Source organism: Salmo salar, chromosome 09, assembly GCF_965601325.2.
Source record: "Salmo salar chromosome 09, fSalSal1, whole genome shotgun sequence".
Classification (NCBI taxonomy): Eukaryota; Metazoa; Chordata; class Actinopteri; order Salmoniformes; family Salmonidae; genus Salmo; species Salmo salar.
The window spans coordinates 91,989,033-92,013,516 of NC_138299.1; the positions used below are offsets into that span (position 1 = coordinate 91,989,033).

A 24,484-nucleotide genomic window follows, 5' to 3' on the forward strand; every position below is an offset into this window, starting at 1 on the left:
CCACGTGGGTATATGCTCCTAAAACCAATGAGGAGATGGGAGAGGCGGGACTTGCAGCTCATCAAGCGTCACAAATAGAACCAAGTTCTACTTTAGCGCCTGGCTGCGCAGACGCTCATTGACGCATGTGAGCAGTGTGGATGCAATGATTGAATAACTACATTTTGTCACTAGTTGTCCTCATCTTCTCAGATTGGACAGTGAGAAGTAACTTATATTTGTCTCTCTCCTCCAGGTATGACAGTGAGAAGTAACCTCTATATCTCTCCTCCAGGTATGACAGTGAGAAGTAACCTCTATATGTCTCTCTCCTCCAGGTATGACAGTGAGAAGTAACCTCTATATCTCTCCTCCAGGTATGACAGTGAGAAGTAACCTCTATATGTCTCCTCCAGGTATGACAGTGAGAAGTAACCTCTATATGTCTCTCTCCTCCAGGTATGACAGTGAGAAGTAACCTCTATATGTCTCTCTCCTCCAGGTATGACAGTGAGAAGTAACCTCTATATGTCTCCTCCAGGTATGACAGTGAGAAGTAACCTCTATATCTCTCCTCCAGGTATGACAGTGAGAAGTAATCTCTATATGTCTCCTCCAGGTATGACAGTGAGAAGTAACCTCTATATGTCTCCTCCAGGTATGACAGTGAGAAGTAACCTCTATATGTCTCTCTCCTCCAGGTATGACAGTGAGAAGTAACCTCTATATGTCTCTCTCCTCCAGGTATGACAGTGAGAAGTAACCTCTATATGTCTCTCTCCTCCAGGTATGACAGTGAGAAGTAATCTCTATATCTCTCCTCCAGGTATGACAGTGAGAAGTAACCTCTATATGTCTCTCTCCTCCAGGTATGACAGTGAGAAGTAACCTCTATATGTCTCTCTCCTCCAGGTATGACAGTGAGAAGTAACCTCTATATGTCTCTCTCCTCCAGGTATGACAGTGAGAAGTAACCTCTATATCTCTCCTCCAGGTATGACAGTGAGAAGTAACCTCCTATATGTCTCTCTCCTCCAGGTATGACAGTGAGAAGTAACCTCTATATGTCTCTCTCCTCCAGGTATGACAGTGAGAAGTAACCTCTATATGTCTCTCTCCTCCAGGTATGACAGTGAGAAGTAACCTCTATATCTCTCCTCCAGGTATGACAGTGGGGGTCGTCTGACCAATGTAACCTATCCTACTGGCATGGTGACCAGTCTGCACCGGGAGATAGAACGTTCCATCAACATTGACATAGAGAGCTCCAGCAGAGACGATGACGTCACCGTTATCACCAACCTGTCCTCTGTGGAGGCCTCATACACTGTGGTGCAAGGTGGGACATACACACACATCAGTGGAGAGGCTGCTGAGGGGAGGACGGCTCATAATAATGGATGGAATGGAGTACAATGGATGGCATGATATCAAGAAGTTATTAATCTATCGGGAACAGCAAAAGTTATCTAAGGCCTCTGTCTCTGTGTGTGTGTGTGTGTGTGTGTGTGTGTGTGTGTGTGTGTGTGTGTGTGTGTGTGTGTGTGTGTGTGTGTGTGTGTGTGTGTGTGTGTGTGTGTGTGTGTGTGTGTGTGTGTGTGTGTGTGTGTGTGTGTGTGTGTGTGTGTGTGTGTGTGTGTGTGTCTGTGTGTGTCTGTGTGTGTATCTGTGTTGGGTGTATTACAGCACAGTGTTCTGGTCTGCTGTGCTGAGACACTGGTTTTGAAAGCTTGCTTTGCTCCCATCTCTCTCTGTCTCTCTCTTCCTCGCCACCGCTCTCTCTCTCTCTGTTTTTATTACAAAGAGATTTTTCCGATAGTGAGAGGGTAGTCTACTGCAGAGTCGACAGAAAGCCATCTCTGTGTGTTTGAAGTGTTGGTAAAACGCTGCCTGGAGGTTTATAACAAATTGGCTTTATGGATTACTGCCGTTTATGGTGATGGAGGCTCAAAGCCACTGTGTGTATGTGTGTGTGTGTGTGTGTGTGTGTGTGTGTGTGTGTGTGTGTGTGTGTGTGTGTGTGTGTGTGTGTGTGTGTGTGTGTGTGTGTGTGTGTGTGTGTGTGTGTGTGTGTGTGTGTGTGTGTGTGTGTGTGTGTGTGTGTGTGTGTGTGTGTGTGTGTGTGATCCCCCTGCCTTTGGTAAATGAAATAAAAGGCTCTTCCTCTGCGTCGGCGGAGAATCACTGTTATCTTATCTTCAATCACAACAATGTTATCACACTGCTGCTCTTTGTGCCTCCGATAGAGAAGAACGGACCCTCAATCACACTGTCGCTTTCCAGAGGCTACACCAGATCAGACACTGTCTTTCCAGAGGCTACACCAGATCAGACACTGTCTTTCCAGAGGCTACACCAGATCAGACACTGTCTTTCCAGAGGCTACACCAGATCAGACACTGTCTTTCCAGAAGCTACACCAGATCAGACACTGTCTTTCCAGAAGCTACACCAGATCAGACACTGTCTTTCCAGAAGCTACACCAGATCAGACACTGTCTTTCCAGAGGCTACACCAGATCAGACACTGTCTTTCCAGAGGCTACACCACATCAGACACTGTCTTTCCAGAAGCTACACCACATCAGACACTGTTTTGATTTTTTTATACAGTTGAAGTCAGAAGTTTACATACACTTAGGTTGGAGTCATTAAAACTCAGTTTTCAACCACTTCACAAATTTCTTGTTAACAAACTATAGTTTTGGCAAGTCGGTTAGGACATCTACTTTGTGCAAGACACAAGTAATTTTTCCAACAATTGTTTACAGACAGATTATTTCACTTATAATTCACTGTATCACAATTCCAGTGGGTCAGAAGTTTACATACACTAAGTTGACTGGGTCTTTAAACAGCTTGGAAAATTCCAGAAAATTATGTCATGGCTTTAGAAGCTTCTGATAGGCTAATTGACATAATTGGAGTCAATTGGAGGTGTACCTGTGGATGTATTTCAAAGCCTACCTTCAAACTCAGTGCCTCTTTGCTTGACATCATGGGAAAATCAAAAGAAATCAGCCAAGACCTCAGAAACAAAATGGTAGACCTCCACAAGTCTGGTTCATCCTTGGGAGCAATTTCCAAATGCCCAAATGCCATGGGACCACGCAGCCGTCATACCGATCAGGAAGGAGATGCGTTCTGTCTCCTAGAGATGAACGTACTTTGGTGTGAAAAGTGCAAATCAATTCCAGAACAACAGCAAAGGACCTTGTGAAGATGCTGGAGGAAACAGGTACAAAAGTATCTATATCCACAGTAAAACGAGTCCTATATCGACAGAACCTGAAAGGCCGCTCAGCAAGGAAGAAGCCACTGCTCCAAAACCGCCATAAAAAAAGACAGACTACAGGTTGCAACTGCATATGGGGACAAAGATTGTACTTTTTGGAGAAATGTCCTCTGGTCTGATGAAACAAAAATAGAACTGTTTGGCCATAATGACCATCATTATGTTTGAAGGAAAAAGGGGGATGCTTGCAAGCCGAAGAACACCATCCCAACTGTGAAGCACGGGGGTGGCAGCATCATGTTGTGGGGGTGCTTTGCTGCAGGAGGGACTGGTGCACTTCACTAAATAAATGTCCTCATGAGGTAGGAAAATTATGTGGATATATTGAAGCAACATCTCAAGACATCAGTCAGGAAGTTAAAAGCTTGGTCGCAAATGGGTCTTCCAAATGGACCATGATTCCCAAGCATACTTCCAAAGTTGTGGCAAAATGGCTTAAGGACAACAATGTCAAGTTATTGGAGTGGCCATCACAAAGCCCTGACCTCAATCCTATAGAAAATGTGTGGGCAGAACTGAAAAAGTGTGTGCGAGCAAGGAGGCCAACAAACCTGACTCAGTTACACCAGCTCTGTCAGTAGGAATGGGCCAAAATTCACCCAACTTATTGTGGGAAGCTTGTGGAAGGCTACCCGACACGTTTGACCCAAGTTAAACAATTTAAAGGCAATGCTACCAATTACTAATTGAGTGTATGTAAACTTCTGACCCACTGGGAATAGGATGAAATAAATAAAAGCTGAAATAAATTATTCTCTCTACTATTATTCTGATATTTCACATTCTTAAAATAAAGTGGTGATCCTAACTGACCTAAGACAGGGAATTTTTACTAGGATTAAATGTCAGGAATTGTTAAAAACTAAGTTTAAATGTATTTGCCTAAGGTGTTTATTAACTTCCGACTCAATGTTTAAGAGCAATGTTCCCTCTAATTTTTCTCAGCACTGACCAAATTTCAGGAATTTTGTGAAAATTCTTTGCAATTTCCAGCCCGCTTTGACTGTGAACACTGAGGCTGTACCTGCTTTAAGTTACAGTTTTAACAGTGGTAAAGTAGGCTATTGTGGCTATTTGATCATAATGTAGACCAACCAGAGTGGCCTACCATCAAAAACAATGGAGAAAATGCATCCCATAACATTTTAACAGAGAAATAGCTGTTCTATCATTCAGCCTACAGTAGCAGCCAATGTGTGGTGTTCAATGTAGGCCTACATTACATGAGACTTGATAGAGTTAACTAACAGGGAAATCTCTAGAACTCGTTCTTCTCGCAGTGGGCTGATACAGTATTTGTTCTGCACGGCAGTCTCGGGGCTATTGCGCTCATGCACGCGCACAGTTTAGAGGGAACATGTTTTTTGTGTGTTTGAGTGGGAGATAGAAAAAACTGAAATGACAGAGTGACAGATTATTCATTTACCAAGCTGTTCTATAAACCAGACGCACATTTACTTTCATTATGAGTCACTCTGAGAGTGGAGTTGCCTGATCAGAAATGATACTGACAAGTTGCCAAACAAATCATACGACAAATTGTTCGTTTTTTTGTTCAAGGAAAGAGTTCTGCTTGTGAAGGGCAGCGAAAATCCATTTCAATTTAATCTGCAACTTTATCTTTTTTCAGCATGTAAACATAACAGGAAGACGCCAGTAAAAGAGCCAACTCACATGACAACTCCCTTCTCTCTCCTTGTCCCCATCGCCCCCTACAGACCAGGTGAGGAACGGCTACCAGCTGTGTAACAACGGCACCCTGCGGGTGATGTATGCCAACGGGATGGGCATCAGCTTCCACACTGAGCCCCACATCCTGGCCGGATCGGTCAGTCCTACTATTGGCCGTAGGAACATCACACTACCCACAGACAACGGACTCAACTCCATTGAGTGGCGGCTCCGCAAGGAACAGACCAAAGGGAAGGTCACTGTGTTTGGCAGGAAGCTGAGGGTGAGCTGAGATGACCTCGCTTCCTTTCTGTACGTTATTTATTCATTAGCGATGACATCACATACTCTACAATAAGTGTAGAGATGACATCACTTTCTCTGTGTGTAGCGATGACATAACTTACTTTGTGTAAAGATGACATCACTTACTCTGTGTGTAGAGATGACATCACTGAGTCTGGCTACAGAGATGACATCACTGACTCTGGCTACAGAGATGACATCACTGAACCTGCCTACAGAGATGACATCACTGACTGGCTACAGAGATTACATCACTGACTCTGGCTACAGAGATTACACTCTTCGGCATTTGTTGTATGATTGATGAGGATCTCCATATTGCAAATGTATGGTCCCTTACTAGACGTCCGTGAATGTTTTTAAAATAGGCCGGCGGCCTCGGTCTGTGCCCCAGGGCCAGATCTTCCAGGAAGTCATCGAATGAAGTCTCTCGGACATTTGGTTTCCGTTTTATTCTATTTTTTTTATTCTTGTAATTTTTCCACTGTTTCGGGCAAATTCCACCAGATGGCGAGTGGCTGCTTATTGTAAATGGATAAAACATCACCAAAGTGACATGGCCATTTCTCCTAAATGGAAAAGACTTCAAAGACGAAACTCCGTGAGCACAGGTTTGGCCAAATGGGCTCTTAGCCCAGAAACAAGATGGCATCGAGGCCTCAACGCTTTTTGAGTTAAGGCGCAGTTTCTGGGATTTAAGGTCAAAAACGGTCATAGAGCGCTAATTTGATCGCTTCACGTTAACCTGTTGGGGATAGGGGGCAGTATTTGCACGGCCGGATAAAAAACATACCCGATTTAATCTGGTTACTACTCCTGCCCAGTAACTAGAATATGCATATAATTGTTTGATTTGGATAGAAAACACCCTAAAGTTTCTAAAACTATTTGAATGGTGTCTGTGAGTATAATAGAACTCATTTGGCAGGCCAAAACCTGAGAATATTCCAAACAGGAAGCGCTCTCACAAAAAACATAACAATTATTTTAAGAATTATAGATACAGAACTCCTTTATGTAATCGTGGTGTCAGATTTTAAAATAGCTTTTCGGCAAAAGCACATTTTGCAATATTCTGAGTAGATAGCTCGCCATCACGGGCTAGCTAATTTGACACCCACCAAGTTTGGCGTTCACTAAACTCAGAATTACTATAAGAAAAATTAGATTACCTTTGCTGTTCTTCGTCAGAATGCACTCCCAGGACTTCTACTTCATCCACAAATGTTGTTTTGGTTCAAAATAATCCATAGTTATGTTCAAATATCCTCTGTTTTGTTCTTGCGTTCAAGACACTATCCGAACGGTGAAGCGCGGACGCATGTCATGACAAAAAAATTCAAAATATTCCATTACCGTACTTCGAAGCATGTCAAACGCTGTTTAAAATAAATTTTTATGCGATTTTTCTCGTAAAATAGCGATAATATTCCGACCGGGAGACGGCTTTTTCGTTCAAAGACTGAAAATGTAAAATGGACTCTTCACGTGCACGCGTGCGCCCGTCTCATTGTTCTCAGATCGACCACTATCCAAATGCGCTACTGTTTTTCAGGCAGGGGCTGCAAAGTCATCATTCAACGTTCTGGCGCCTTCTGAGAGCCTATGGGAGCCTTAGAAAGTGTCATGTTACAGCAGAGATCCTCTGTTTTCGATAAAGAGGGTATAGAAGGCCAAGAAATGGTCAGAGAGGGCACTTCCTGTACAGAATCTTCTCAGGTTTTGGCCTGCCATATGAGTTCTGTTATACTCACAGACACCATTCAAACAGTTTTAGAAACTTTAGGGTGTTTTCTATCCAAATCAAACAATTATATGCATATTCTAGTTTCTGGGCAGTAGTAATAACCAGATTAAATCGGGTACGTTTTTTATCCGGATGTGAAAATACTGCCCCCTACCCTAGAGAGGTTAACAGTGAAAACAGGGTGTTTGACAATGACAATCCATCAGGCCACTATGACGACTACCTGTGTTGATTCTAAGCTTCCTGGAGCAACCGAAAGTGGTTAAAATCATCCTAAAAGTGTTTTGATATACCCAACCTGCAGTTTGTGAAAAAGTTTGTGCATTCAACCCTCTGTAAATCAGGCAGTTCTTAACATAAAGACTTAAAACTCAGGATTCTGTAAAAGCCTACCCCAAGGAAGATATGTGTATACTTTCTGCTTCCTGTGCCAGACAGAAGTGCCTTAAATTGGGGTCATAAGGGCTGTTTCGAAGGGTTTAAAAGGTCACATCTTTCCAAAACTTCATATGTGTGATTATGCAACCCTCATGAACTGTAAATCAGTCATTTCTCCCATCAGATGTCCAAGAAAAACTCTCTCTCACACACACACATACACACACACACACACACACACACACACACACACACACACACACACACACACACACACACACACACACACACACACACACACACACACACACACACACACACAGCAAGGATGGAGTGACACAACGAGCGATGGAGAGGAACCACAATCACTGCCCAGCTATCCCGAGTTCAACGGGCCAGTCAGTTGGGCATTTCTGCAGTATTTTAGAGCATGTCAAATTCGTGATGGTAAATGCCCATTGAAACACATTGCAAATGGACAGTACATTTGCAATAAGTTTAAACAGTGATAAACCATCACCAAATGGACATGATGAAATCAACACAATGAGCGATGGAGAGGAACCACTATCACTGCCCGGCCATCCCGAGTTCAACGGGCCAGTCAATTGGGCATTTCTGCAGTATATTAGAGCATGTCAAATTTGTGATGGTAAATGCCCATTGTAAGACATTGCAAATGGACAGCCGTGCACCTGGTGATTGGAACGGGTTACCAGGAGCACATTTTTGAAATGGTTTATAATGCCTTTAGGGAGGTGCAAGGGGTCCACGCCTGGGTAGGGGGCACCCCCCCACCCATGACCATCCAATAGGGGGCGCCCCTGGTCATTTTGGATGTTTTTAAAAAAATCTTTAAAAAATGACAGAGTCCCAAATCTCTCTCAAAGCACCAATGAGCGATGGAGAGGACCAACTATCACTGCTCGACCATCCCGAGCTCAACAGGCCAGTCAATTGGGCATTTCTGCAGTATATTAGAGCATGTGAAATTCATGATGGTAAATGTCCATTGTAACACATTGCAAATGGACAGTACATTTCTAAGGTTTTCAATGAGGGATTTACCATCATTGGTCAGTATAAATGCCATTTGGACATGGTTCACTGACTTTTGTGTTCGGAAACCGACTTCCTATGATCATATATGTCAAATGGACATAACATCCCGATTTGGCACTTTCAATACTTATATATGGCATTTGGACATTTCTTATGCCATTTGGCCATGGTTCACTGACTTTTGACTTCCTATGATAGTAAATTGCAAATGGACAAAACATATGCCTTATGGACAACTCAATAAAATATCACAATGGTATGTTCATATGGTTGTTATAAATGTATTATTGACAAATAAAATTGAAAAGATTTCAAAAAACGGTCCAGAAAGCACTTTTTTAGAAGAAGTTGTATTTTTGAAAAAATAATTACATTTAAAAAATTTGACCCTTGGGTCTTGACTTTATGTTCATTTGCAACATGACAATTTACAGTGGAGCGCGCTCGACCTCTTTGGGATATTTGCTGTATGACACTTGGCATTTGCCATATGGCATTTGCCATAAGCTTTGAATGAACTGTGGTGCATTTCAGTGGTATTTGCGATCATGTATATGTTTCGTCCAATGGCAATAAGTTACCATTCATTTTTGTCCATTTCATGGGGGCTTTCCTTACATCACTCTCTATCTTCCTCCAGGCACATGGTCGTAACCTCCTCTCCATCGACTTCGACCGCAACACTCGGACAGAGAAGATCTACGACGACCACCGCAAGTTCACGCTCCGCATCATGTACGACGCGCAGGGCCGTCCCGCCATGTGGTTGCCTAGCAGCAGCCTGGCAGTGGTGAATGTGTCATACTCAACCACGGGTCAGCTGGTGGGGCTGCAGAGGGGCAGTATGAGCGAGAGGACAGAGTTTGACCCTCAGGGACGTATTCTGTCACGGTCGTTCATAGATGGCAAGGTGTGGAGCTATAGTTACCTGGATAAGGTGAGGACAAAGCACTGTCTGGTACTTTTACTGGTATTGGTACTGTTGTTATCATCTGTGTGGAGCTACAGCCACCTGGATAGGGTGAGGACATAGCATTGTCTGTTACCATGGCTGGTACTGGTACTGTTGTTATCATCTGTGTGGAGCTACAGCCACCTGGATAGGGTGAGGACATCATAGCACCTGTAGCAGGGATAGTAAAAACAGGCTGGTTGAGAGAAGTGAAAAGTGCATAAAATGATGCTATTGGTGATGATGATGACTTATGTTCCCTCTCCCTCCTCTCTCCCTCCTTCTCTCTCTCCAGTCCATGGTCCTTCTTCTGCAGAGCCAGAGACAGTACATATTTGAGTTTGATGCCTTGGGGCGCGTCACGGCCGTCACCATGCCTAGTGTAGCCCGCCACACCATGTCCACCCACGTCTCTATCGGTTACATCCGCAACACCTACAACCCTCCAGAGAGCAACGCCTCCATCATCCACGACTTCAGCTTAGACGGCCGCCCCCAGGCCACCCACTACCTCGGCACCGGCCGACGTGTCCTCTACAAGTACGGCAAGCTGGCCAAGCTAGCTGAGATCCTCTACGACAGCACCGTGGTGACGTTCGGTTACGACGAGACAGCTGGGGTGCTGAAGATGGTGAACTTACAGAGTGGCGGGTTCTCCTGTACAATACGTTACCGTAAGATGGGTCCGTTGATCGATAAGCAGATCTACCGGTTCAGTGAGGAGGGGATGGTGAATGCTAGGTTTGACTACACGTACCATGACAACAGCTTCCGTATCGCTAGTATGAAGCCAGTCATCAGTGAGACTCCTCTGCCTGTGGATCTCTACCGCTATGATGAGATCTCTGGAAAGGTGGGTAGAAAACTATACAACTAACCCTAACCCTAGTTCCAACCACAACCCTAACCCTAGCTTTAACCCCAACCCTCAACACTAACCCTAAACCTAGCTTCATGTCCACATCCTGGTTCAACCCTAACCCTTAACCCTAGCTCTCAACTCCAGCCACAATACAAACTAAACCAAGCTCCAGCCACAACCCTAAACCTAGCTCCAGCCACAACCCTAAACCTAGCTCCAGGCACAACCCTAACCCTAGCTCCAGCCACAACCTTAACCCTAGCTCAAGCCACAACCCAAAGCCCAACCCTAGCGCCAGCCACAACCCTAACCCTAGCTCTAACCCTAGCTCCAGACACAACCCAAACCCTAACCCTAGCTCCAGCCACAACCCAAACATTAACCCTAGCTCCAGACACAACCCAAACCCTAACCCTAGCTCCAGCCACAAACCTAGCTCAAGCCACAACCCTAGCGCCAGCCACAACCCTAACCCTAGCTCCAGCCACAACCATAGCTCCAGCCACAACCCTAACCCCAGCCACAACCCTACCTCCAGCCACAACCCTAACCCTATCTCCAGCAACAACCCTAACCCTATCTCCAGCCACAACCCTAACCCTAGCTCCAGCTACAACCCTAACCCTAACCCTAGTGCCAGCCACAACCCTAACTCTAGCTCCAGCCACAACCCAAACTCTAACCCTAGCGCCAGCCACAATCCTAACCCTAGCTCCAGCCACAACCCTAACCCTAGCTCCAGCTCCAGCCACAACCCTAACTCTAGCTCCAGCCACAACCCTAACCCTAGCTCCAGCCACAACCCTAACCCTAGCTTCTGCCACAATCCTAGCTCTAGTCACAACCCTAGCGCCGACCACAACCCTAACCCTAGCTCCAGCCACAACCCTAGCTCCAGCAACAACCCTAACCCTATCTCCAGCCACAACCCTAACCCTAGCTCCAGCCACAACCCAAACCCTAACCCTAGCTCCAGCCACAACCAAAACCCTAGCTCCAGCCACAATCCTAACCCTAGCTCCAGCCACAACCCAAACCCTAACCCTAGCTCCAGCCACAACCCTAACCCTAGCTCCAGCCACAACTCTAACCCTAGCTCCAGCCACTACCCAAACCCTAACCCTAGCTCCGGCACAACCCTAACTCTAGCTCCAGTCACAACCCTAAACCCTAGCTCCAGTCACAACCCAAACCCTAACCCTAGCTCCAGCCACAACCCTAACCCTAGCTCCAGCCACAACCCTAACCCTAGCTCCAGCCACAACCCTAACCCTAACCCTAGCTCCAGCCACAACCCTAACCCTAACCCTAGCTCCACCCACAACCCAAACCCTAACCCTAGCTTCAGCCACAACACTAGCTCTAGCCACAACCCAAACCCTAACCCTAGTGCCAGCCAAAACCCTAACCCTAGCTCCAGCCACAACCCTAGCTCTAGCCACAACCCTAACCCTAGCTCCAGCCACAACACTAGCTCTAGCCACAACCCAAACCCTAACCCTAGTGCCAGCCACAACCCTAACCCTAGCTCCAGCCACAACCCTAGCTCTAGCCACAACCCTAACCCTAGCTCCAGCCACAACCCTAACCCTATCTCCAGCCACAACCCTAGCTCCAGTCACAACCCTAACCCTAGCTCCAGTCACAACCCTAACCCTAGTTCCAGCCACAACCCAATCCTAACCCAGCTCCAGCCACAAACCTAGCTCCAGCCACAACCCTAGCGCCAGCCACAACCCTAACCCTAGCTCCAGCCACAACCCAATCCTAACCCAGCTCCAGCCACAACCCTAGCTCCAGCCACAACCCTAGCGCCAGCCACAACCCTAACCCTAGCTCCAGCCACAACCCTAACCCTTGCTCCAGCCACAACCCTAACCCTAGCTCCAGCCACAACCCTAACACTAACCCTAGCTCCAGCCACAACCCTAACCCTAGCTCCAGCCACAACCCTAACCCTAGCTCTAGCCACAACCCTAACCCTAACCCTAGCTCCAGCCACAACCCTATCCCTAGCTCCAGCCACAACCCTAACTCTAGCTCCAGCTCCAGCCACAACCCTAACCCTAGCTCCAGCTCCAGCTCCAACCACAACCCTAAACCCTAGCTCCAGCAACAACTCAAACCCTAACCCTAACTCCCGCCACAACCCAACCCAACCCATTGCAGGATGTCAGTTACAGTTGATAGATTGAGCATAAATCATCTCTACTGGACTATGCAGTTAAAGTGGGACCTAGACCCTCTGTACAATATTTGACTTAACTCTTGACTGTTGTCTTGGCTACAGGTGGAACACTTTGGGAAGTTTGGTGTGATCTACTATGACATCAACCAGATCATAACCACTGCTGTGATGACCCTCAGCAAGCACTTCGACACCCACGGGCGCATCAAGGAGGTGCAGTACGAGATCTTCAGGTCCCTGATGTACTGGATGACGGTGCAGTATGACAGTATGGGACGGGTGGTGAAGAGAGAGCTGAAGATTGGACCGTACGCCAACACAACACAGTATCGCTATGAGTATGACGGGGACGGTCAGCTCAGCGGGGTGAAGGTAGGAGATCTGACGTGACCAGTGTGATACTAGTCCTGCAGTAGTTGAGCACCAAATCACAATCCTAGAAGATTACTACAGACCCCTTCCTGAAACATTGGGCTAGATAAAAAAAAAAAATTTGTTGCAAATACAGAGAATGTTTTTCCTTTTCACTTTACACTTCAGTTTTTGAATCTCCTACGTTGACTTACCTGATTTAAGCTGTCTTAGCGTTGACTATCATTAAATGTGAAGACTGTATATTATCAAATCAATTATCTGTGTGTAATTTAATTACGCGATTAAACTAATCATGTAACTTTAATTAACTAGGAAGTTGGGGCACCACGGAAAAAATATGTTTATAGAGTGTGAATTTCCAGAATATAACTCTTCAGATATTTTCATATCTTATCAATTACAGTCACTTATTAATGTATTATTACCTCATCAGTCATATTCTGAATGTCGCAAACCCTAGCCCAGATCATGAATCAGCGATATACAAATTGGCTTAATTATTTATTTACTTAAACTTAATCAATCACAGAATTACATAAACACACACACAAATAGGTCATACATTGGTTACTGACATGATAGAAAAGTCCCTAGTGGGCTAAGCCGATATGATGGCTTGGTAGACAAAGGAAAGGGGTGCGTTCCCCAGGAGTCCCAAGGGTCTTTTTCGTGGTTGTAGTTGTTATAATGGGTACTTCAGAGTACCATTCGGAAATGTTCTTAGAACGGATCCGGTTACCAGACTAAAGTATTTAAACAGCTCCAGCCTGAATAATTGTTCTTAAGTTTGTAGATTTATTAGCCATTTCAATGTGGGGACCTCGTCCCTGCGTTTTTGACTCTTGTGGAATTGCCAACATGTAGCTACTGCTTCGTGTTTTCTGATCTTGTCCTTTGGTAAAGTTGTAGTTTAAACCACTTCACACACCAGCTTTACCTGGCATGTTTTGGTCTCTAGAGTGATAGCCCTTCCAACGTGGGGACCTCATCCCGGCGTTATCTTGACCCTAGTTTAAATTGCCAACCATTTCAACATCTAGTGACAGCTCCATATTTTCTGGTCTAATGTACATTTTGTTGGAAGTGGATGTACCAGAGTAGAAAAGGGGGAATATCCTTGACACAGATGTAAATGTCTGTACTCAAGGGGTGTGGCCACTGACTAGTTAAAACTTCATATCTAAACAGGTATCTCATTTAGAAGGCCAACATCACATTACATCTTCTCACAAATAGTTTCATATTTAATTATATACGTTCCACAACATGTAGATGTACATCTGATATAAACATTGTGAAAGCTCTTAAAGCTACAATGTTTCCGTTATAACATGTTTAATGATATCACCACACAGTAAAGGTTGGACATGATTATTGTTTAAATACCCACAAACCATTCCAAATGGTTGGAATACAGAAATATTGTTACATTAGAAAACCTTTTGAGGTTACCGTACTGCTTTCTCTGTAGTAACAAAGGTATTCTCAACTTTCATCTTGGCAGAGTGGGGAAAGGAGTTTCTGTATTTACAACCGTCATAAAACAGCCGACTTCCCGCTCTCCCCCTTTACGAGAGAGAGCACGCTGTAGAGAGGACCCACTGTAACCTGATCCTTCAGATGGTCACGACAAAGCCCTTGGTTCCTATAAGGAGCATAGGCCGTTGATTCGTCTACTCACCTTTGGTTTTAAAGAGATGACTTCAGGTTTGGTTTTAAAGAGATGACTTCAGGTTTGGTTTTAAAGAGATGACTTCGGCCTCCCGAGTGACGCATTGGTTTAAGGCACTGCATTGCAGTGTTAGCTGTGCCACTAGAGATCCCGCGACCGAGAGACCCATTGGGCAGCGAATAATTGGCCCAGCGTCATCTGGGTTAGGGGAGGGTTTGGCAGGCAGGGACGTTCTTGTCCCATCACGCACTAGTGACTCCTATGACGGGCCGGGCGCAATGCACACTGACACGGTCGCCAGGTGTACGGTGATTCCTCCGACACATTGGTGCGGCTGGCTTCCGGGTTAAGCGGGCATTGTGTCAAGAAGCAGTGTGGCTTGGCTGGGTTTGTGTTTCGAAGGACGCACGGCTCTCGACCTTCACCTCTCCTGAGTCCGTACGGGAGTTGCAGCGATGGGACAAGACTGTAACTACCAATTGGATACCACGAAATTGGGGAGAAAAAGGGGTATACTTTTTTTTAATACAAAATACAAAAAAATAAAGAGATGACTTCAGGTTTGCTATTAAAGAGATGACTTCAGGTTTGCTATTAAAGAGATGACTTCAGGTTTGCTATTAAAGAGATGACTTCAGCTGTGTCAAAGTTCTTTTCATTCTCTATGCCTCCAGGTGAACGACTGGTCCACGTGGCGCTACAGTTACGACCTGAACGGTAACCTGCACCTCCTCAACCCCGGGAACAGTGCCCGCCTCACGCCGCTCCGCTATGACCTCCGAGACCGGATCACACGCCTGGGTGACGTTCAGTACCGTCTGGATGAGGACGGCTTCCTGAGCCAGCGAGGCTCGGATGTCTTTGACTACAACTCCAAGGGCCAGCTCCTTAGAGCATATAACAAGCTACCGGGAGGCTGGAGCGTCCAGTACCGCTATGACGGACTGGGCAGGAGAGTGTCCACTAGGACCAGTCTGGGACAACACCTCCAGTTCTTCTACGCTGATCTGAACCACCCGGCAAGAGTCACACATATATTCAACCACTCCAGCTCAGATATCGCTTCACTGTACTATGACTTGCAGGTAGGCTACCAGATTATTAGAGAAACATGTGTTCATCAACAGGCTACATGTGCTAAATACTGTTCATCGTGATTGTCCTATGACCTTGTTATCGTTGTCATATAACCAAGTTGTTGTGGTTGTCATATAACCAAGTTGTTGTGATGCTATCATTACAGAGTAACTTATTGTGATATAGCCTAACTAAGTCAGGGATACAATCATTATTTAACTTATTGTGATATAGCCTAACTGACTCACAGATACTATCATTATTTAACTTATTGTGATATAGACTAACTGAGTCAGGGATACCATCATTATTTAACTTGTTGTGATATAGACTAACTGACTCACGGATACTATCATTATTTAACTTATTGTGATATAGACTAACTGAGTCAGGGATACCATCATTATTTAACTTGTTGTGATATAGCCTAACTGACTCACGGATACTATCATTATTTAACTTATTGTGATATAGACTAACTGAGTCAGGGATACCATCATTATTTAACTTATTGTGATATAGACTAACTGACTCAGGGATACCATCATTATTTAACTTGTTGTGATATAGACTAACTGACTCACGGATACTATCATTATTTAACTTATTGTGATATAGACTAACTGAGTCAGGGATACCATCATTATTTAACTTGTTGTGATATAGACTAACTGACTCAGGGATACCATCATTACTTAACTTATTGTGATATAGCCTAACTGACTCAGGGATACCATCATTACTTAACTTATTGGGATATAGACTAACTGACTCAGGGATACTATCATTATTTAACTTGTTGTGATATAGACTAAATGACTCAGGGATACCATCATTACTTAACTTATTGGGATATAGACTAACTGACTCAGGGATACTATCATTATTTAACTTGTTGTGATATAGCCTAACTGACTCAGGGATACCATCATTACTTAACTTATTGTGATATAGCCTAACTGACTCACGGATACTATCATTACTTTAATCTCATAACTATTATCACCCAGTTATGGTGATGTGACTGTCTGTGCGTTATGGTGACATGACTGTCTGTAAATTATGGTGATGTGACTGTGAGTTATGGTGATGTGACTGTGAGTTATGGTGATGTGACTGTCTGTGACGTGACTGTCTGAGTTATGGTGATGTGACTGTGAGTTATGGTGATGTGACGTCTGTGAGTTATGGTGATGTGACTGTCTGTAAATTATGGTGATGTGACTGTGAGTTATGGTGATGTGACTGTCTGTGAAGTGACTGTCTGTGTTATGGTGATGTGACTGTCTGTGAGTTATGGTGATGTGACTGTGAGTAATGGTGATGTGACTGTCTGTGAGTTAAGGTGATGTGACTGTCTGTGAGTTATGGTGATGTAAAGCCTATACTGCTTCCCCTCAGGGTCATCTGTTTGCTATGGAGGTGAGTAGTGGAGAGGAGTATTACATCGCCTCAGACAACACAGGAACACCACTGGCTGTCTTCAGCAGCAACGGACAGATGATCAAACAGGTAATCATGATGACAGTAATAATAATACTATTAATGATTGTTAAATATCTCAACGCCCATTATCCGCATGTTAAGATAAGCCAAGATAGTACTTGATTTCCTGAGGTCAATTTGATTATTAAAAAAAAAATAAAAAAACGGACAAAAAAAACAACTTTGTCTTTCCTAATTGCCCCAGAGGGGATAGAGTTTTAGTGAATTGAAGTGAAACATGCGTCTGTGTTTGTTGTGACCTCCAGGTGCAGTACACAGCGTACGGGGAGGTGTACCTGGACTCTAACCCAGAGTTCCAGCTGGTGGTTGGGTTCCATGGTGGTCTCTATGACACCCTGACCAAGCTGGTCCACTTCACCCAGAGGGACTATGATGTCCTGGCAGGCCGCTGGACCTCGCCAGACTATGCCAGCTGGTCCAAGATCGGCAAGGACCCTGCACCCTTCAACCTGTATATGTTCAAGAACAATAACCCCCTCAGCGACGTGTTGGACATCAAGAACTATGTCACAGGTAGAGAGGGCGTCTTTGGATCCTTGAAAAGCGCATTATAAAACCCATGCATTATTGTTACTGAAGGTAAAGGAGAGAGAGCTGAGTGGGGGGGTGTTATGTTATCATTGTCAATGTGTAGTTCTCTTTCTTTATTTTTCATTTTCCTTCATTCTGTTGTCTTTGCTCCCCAGACGTGAAGAGTTGGCTGGTGATGTTTGGTTTCCAGCTCAGTAACATCATTCCAGGGTTCCCCCGTCACACCCTCTACTTCGTAGAGCCTCCCTACGAGCTGCAGGCCAGCCAGGACTGTGAGAATGGACAGGTGAGAAGGCCTGGGACAGCCTACAGCTCCATTGCACTATATTGATTATATTGAGCCAAATACGGCCTGTAATTATAGATAAACGGTACTCTCTCTTTCTCTCAGAGTCGGATGCCAATTAGATGCGACATTGAATACAGAATCAGTAATATGAACCTTCAATGATTACAGTGAAATCTGGACATAGAGGAGAATACCTGTAAACCAGACAGTATAAGTGTATCCTCGTCTGCATTCTTCTGGTTGACCAGTAACCTTTAACCGCTTTCCTACCCCTGTCTCTCCTGTAGCTGATAACGGGGGTGCAGCAGGCAGCGGAGCGCCACAACCAGGCCTTCATGGCCCTGGAGGGACGGCTCCTTAACAAGGACCCCCGCAACCACCGCGAAAAGCCCGGACACTGGTTCGGCACATCAACACCCATCATCGGCCGGGGAGTGATGCTAGCGCTGAAGGAAGAACGTGTGGTGGCGGCAGTTAGCTCCATGGCAACCGACGACAGCCGAAAGGTGTCCCTGGTCCTCAACGGCGCCATCTACCTGGACGGAACGCACTACACGCAGGATGGATGTGACTCTCACTATTTCGTTAAAGTCGGTTCAGCCGATAGTGATCTACTGGTGCTGGGGCTGACCAGTGGACGCAAGGCGCTGGAGAGTGGGATCAACGTGACTGTGAGCGGGAGGTCACGGCGTGGCGCCACAGTGGAGTTTGCGGTGCCGTCATTAGCCCTCAGCGTGCGGTATGGGCTAGCGCTGGACGTGGTGGACGAGGAGAGGGTGAGGCTGCTGGAACTAGCCCGGCAGAGGGCCCTGGCTGGGGCCTGGCTGAGAGAGCAGCAGAGGGCCAAGGATGGGAAGGAGGGGAGTCGGCTGTGGACGGAGGGGGAGAAGCAACAGCTGCTGACCGCGGGGAGGGTACAGGGGTACGACGGGTATTATGTTCTACCTGTGGAACAGTACCCAGAACTGGCTGACAGCAGCACCAACATCCAGTTCCTGAGACAGAACGAGATGGGCAAGAGGTAACAGCCCACCTGGACTGGGATGGAGGACTGGCTGACTCTTTCTCTCTCTCTCTCACTGACTCTCCTCCTCCCCTTCTCCTCCTCCTCCCTTTCATCCCCTTGTCCTAGTTACTAGTTCCTTCCTCTCTTCGCTCCCCCCCTCCCTGCCTTCTCCTCCTTTCCCCTCCAACCCCACAGAAAATAAACCAACAAACGGGGTTTCTCACTGAACGCTGCAGGGACTTTTGAAGTGAAGAATATACCAGAAAACGTTTTTTTTTTTACTTTTTCTGCCAAGGGCAAAAAAATCTAACATTTAGACAGAAGTTTATTTTATTTTAATTTTTTGTTGTTGTTGTTGTTGAAAACAGACTGTGGAGAAAGGCACTCATGAACCTTGAAAAACAAACTGTTGGTTAATAACTAAGATTCCCCTTTTTAAAAAATAAATCAATATTTTCACCCATATTTTGGGTTCACTATGAGGGCGTAATGACAGACTCTGAACTGATGGTGGCACTGTGTTGTGCTGGGTGCTCTGATAAGGGCCTGCCTCTGAAATGAACTTGTAGAGCAAAGGGACCAATAGGGAGACAGAGCCACCACAGGGCCCAGCCAATCACAACACTGATCTGAAGAGAAAATCACGAACGGCAACAGGCACCGCAGCATAGGGACGTAAAATGGAGTAAAACAATGAGTCCTCTCACTGTCTCAGGCCTCCCATTCTCCACCACAGAACTGTTCTTAGCTACTGCAGCAACATATCCTAGCAACCAACACTCACACAACTGAGATCCTTTAAAAGACTTCAAACTAAAGAAAACAAAAAAATTTTAGACACAAAAAGTTGGAGGATTTTTTGGTTGCATATTTGCAGATAATAATATCACAAGGTTTTATTTTGAAATTGGTGAGATTATCATACTACTGTAATAGCTCCACATGTGTCAGACTATTACACCACAGCTCAGAGTACTGCATAACAGTTCAGAGTATTACAGATCAGAGTATTATACTATAGATCAGATGACTACACTACAGTTCAGACTACTACACAACAGTTCAGACTACTACACAACAGTTCAGACTACTATACTACAGTTCAGACTATTATAGTACTGTTCAGAATACTACACTACAGTTCAGAGAACTACATAACAGTTCAGACTATTACAGTTCAGACTATTATACTACAGTTCAAACTACTACACTACAGTTTAGAGTACTACACAACAGTTCAGACTACTAATGTTCAGACTACTACACAACAGTTCAGACTACTACAGTTCAGACTATTATACTACAGTTCAGACTACTACACTACAGTTCAGAGAACTACACAACAGTTCAGACTATTACAGTTCAGACTATTATACTACAGTTCAAACTACTACACTATAGTTCAGAGTACTACACAACAGTTCAGACTACTAATGTTCAGACTACTACACAACAGTTCAGACTACTACAGTTCAGACTACTACACTACAGTTTAGAGTACTACACAACTTTTGAAAGTATTACAGTTCAGAGTATTATACTACAGATCAGACTACTAGGGTTCAGACTATTATAGTACTGTTCAGAATACTACACTACAGTTCAGAGTGCTACACAACAGTTCAGAGTACTACACTACAGGTCAGACGACTAATGTTCAGACTACTACACAACAGTTCAGACTACTACATTTCAGACTATTATACTACAGTTCAGACTATTATACTACAGTTCAAACTACTACACTACAGTACAGAGTACTACACTACAGTTGAGACTACTCTTCTACAGTTCAGACTATACTACAGTTCAGAGTACTATACTACAGTTCAGACTACTATTCTACAGTTCAGACTATACTACATTTCAGACTACTACACTACAGTTCAGATTACTATAATACAGTTCAGACAACTATATTACATTTCAGCCTACTATACCACAGTTCAGACTACTACAGTACAGTTAAGACTACTATACTACAGTTCGGACTACTTCACTACATTTCAGACTACTATACTACAGTTCAAACTACTATACTACAGTTCAGACTACTACACAACAGTTCAGACTACTACAGTTCAGACTATTATACTACAGTTCAGACTACTACACTACAGTTCAGACTACTACACAACAGTTCAGACTACTACAGTACAGTTCAGACTAATACACAACAGTTCAGACTAATACACAACAGTTCAGACTACTACAATAATGTTCAGACCACTACACAACAGTTCAGAATATTACAGTTCAGACTATTAAACTACAGTTCAGACTAGTACACTACAGTTCAGAGTACTACAATAATGTTCAGACCACTACACAACAGTTCAGAATATTACAGTTCAGACTATTAAACTACAGTTCAGACTACTACACAACAGTTCAGAGTATTACAGTTCAGAGTATTATACTACAGATCAGACTACTAGGGTTCAGACTATTATAGTACTGTTCAGAATACTACACTACAGTTCAGAGTACTACACAACAGTTCAGAGTACTACACTACAGGTCAGATGACTAATGTTCAGACTACTACACAACAGTTCAGACTACTACAATTGAGACTACTATTCTACAGTTCAGACTACTATACCACAGTTCAGACTACTACAGTACAGTTCAGACTACTTTACTACATTTCAGACTACTATACTACAGTTCAAACTACTATACTACAGTTCAGACTACTATACTACAGTTCAGACTTCTACATGACAGTTCAGACTGCTACACTACAGTTCAGACTACTATAGTTTAGACTACTACACTACAGTTCAGACTACTATTCCACAGTTCAAACTATACTACAGTTCAGACTGCTACACTACAGTTCAGACTACTATAGTTTAGACTACTACACTACAGTTCAGACTACTATTCCACAGTTCAAACTATACTACAGTTCAGACTACTACACTACAGATCAGACTACTACATTTCAGACTATTATACTACAGTTCAGACTGGTACACCACAGCTCAGTCTACTACATAACAGTTCAGAGTATTACAGTTCAGAGTATTACACTACAGATCAGACTACTACATTACAGTTCAGACTACTATGCTACAGTTCAGACTACTAAGCTACAGTTCAGACTTTATTACAGTTCAGACAACTATACTACAGTTCAGACTACTACATGACTGTTCAGACTACTATATTACAGTTCAGACTACTATACTACAGATCAGACTACTACAGTTCACGCTACTACACTACAGCTGAGACTACTACAGTTCAGACTACTATACTACAGTTCAGACAACGACAGTACAGATCAGACTACTATACTACAGATCAGACTACTATACTACAGTTCAGACTACTATACAACAGTTCAGACTACTACACCACAGTTCACACTACTAGACTACAGTAGAGACTACTATCCCACAGTTTGAACTATACTACAGTTCAGACTACTGCATTACAGTTCAGACTACTATACTACAGTTCAGACTACTAAACCACATTTCAGACTACTAAAGTAGAGTTCAGACTACTATACTAAAGTTCAGACTACTTTACTACATATCAGACTACTATACCACAGATGAGACTACTACACAACAGTTCAGACTACTACAGTTCAGACTACTACACAACAGTTCAGACTATTACGCCACAGCTCAGTGTACTACATAACAGTTCAGAGTATTACAGTTCAGAGTATTAAACTACAGATCAGACTACTACACTAAAGGTCAAACAACTACAGTTCGGACTACTACACAACAGTTCAGACTACTAGAGTTCAGACTATTATAGTACTGTTCAGAATACTACACCACTGTTCAGAGTACTACACAACAGTTCAGACTACTGCAGTTCAAACTATTATACTATGTTCAGAATACTACACAACAGTTCAGACTACTATACTATAGTTCAGACTACTATTCTACAGTTCAGACTACTATACCACAGTTCTGACGACTACATGACTGTTCAGACAACTATACTACAGTTCAGACTACTATACTACAGTTCACGCTACTACACTACAGGTCCGACTACAACAGTTCAGACTACTATACTACAGTTCAGACTACTACAGTACAGTTCAAACTACTATACTACAGTTCAGTCAACTATACAACTGTTCAGACTGCTAGACTACAGTGCAGTTCACTATACAGCAGTTCAAACAACTACACTACAGTTCAGACTTCTATCCCACAGTTCAAACTATACTACAGTTCAGACTACTACACAACAGTTCAGACTACTACAGTTCAGACTATTATAGTACTGTTCAGAATACTACACTACAGTTCAAAGTACTACACAATAGTTCAGACTACTACACTACAGTTCAGACTACTACACAACAGTTCAGACTACTACAGTTCAGACTATTATAGTACTGTTCAGAATACTACACTACAGTTCAGAGTACTACACAACAGTTCAGACTACTACACTACAGGTCAGACTACTATAGTTCAGACTACTACACAACAGTTCAGACTACTACAGTTCAGACTAATATACCACAGTTCAGACTACTCCAATACAGCTCAGACTACTATACTACAGTTGAGACTACTTTACTGCATTTCAGACTACTATACTACAGTTCAGACTACTATGCTACAGTTCAGACTACTGACCTACAGTTCAGACTACTATGCTACAGTTCAGACTACTATGCTACAGTTCAGACTATACTACAGTTCAGACTACTATACTACATTTCAGACTACTACAGTACAGTTCAGACTACTACAGTAGAGTTCAGACTACTACACCACAGTTTAGACTACTAGACTACAGTTCAGACTACTAAAGAAGAGTTCAGACTACTATACTAAAGTTCAGACTACTTTACTACATTTCAGACTACTATACTACAGATCAAATTAATACACAACAGTTCAGAGTACTACAGTTCAGACTATTGTGGTACTGTTAAGAATACTACACTACAGTTCAGAGTACTACACAACAGATCAGACTACTGCACAACAGTTCAGACTACTACAGTTCAGACTATACTACAATTCAGACTACTACACTACAGTTCAGACTACTATTATACATTTCAGACTATACTATTGTTCAGACTACTACACTACAGTTCAGACTACTATACTACAGTTCAGACTACTACACTAGAGTTCAGACTAATATTCTACAGTTCAGTCTACACTATAGTTCAGACGACTACACTACAGTTCAGATTACTATAATACAGTTCAGACTACTATGCTACATTTCAGACTACTATACCACAGTTCAGACTACTACAGTACAGTTCAGACTACTTTACTACATTTCAGACTACTATACTACAGTTTAAACTACTTTACTACAGCTCAGACTACTACACTACAGTTCAGAGTACTACACCACAGTTCAAACTATGCTACAGTTCAGACTGCTACACTACAGGTCAGACTACTACACTACAGTTCAGACTACTATACTACATTTTAGACTACAACTTTACAGTTCAGACTACTATAATACAGTTCAGACGACTTTACAACATTTCAGACGACTACACAACAGTTCAGACTACTACATGTCAGACTATTATACTACAGTTCAGACTGGTACACCACAGATCA

At 43.6% G+C, this 24,484-nt stretch overlaps 1 protein-coding gene across 1 annotated transcript in view; it reads left to right on the top strand.

The window, feature by feature from the left end:
* The window catches only part of LOC106612130 (teneurin-2), a 211,840-nt gene extending 191,383 nt beyond the window's left edge, over positions 1-20,457 (top strand). The window contains exons 23-32 of the mRNA XM_082955517.1: positions 1,143-1,318; positions 4,993-5,228; positions 9,079-9,375; positions 9,686-10,243; positions 12,543-12,812; positions 15,162-15,572; positions 16,966-17,076; positions 17,316-17,583; positions 17,757-17,887; positions 18,178-20,457. Of these exons, the coding sequence (XP_082811643.1) occupies positions 1,143-1,318; positions 4,993-5,228; positions 9,079-9,375; positions 9,686-10,243; positions 12,543-12,812; positions 15,162-15,572; positions 16,966-17,076; positions 17,316-17,583; positions 17,757-17,887; positions 18,178-18,915 (3,196 nt within the window). The 3' untranslated portion in view covers positions 18,916-20,457. The remainder of the gene's footprint in view (positions 1-1,142; positions 1,319-4,992; positions 5,229-9,078; positions 9,376-9,685; positions 10,244-12,542; positions 12,813-15,161; positions 15,573-16,965; positions 17,077-17,315; positions 17,584-17,756; positions 17,888-18,177) is intronic.
* The last annotated feature ends 4,027 nt before the right edge of the window (positions 20,458-24,484 follow it).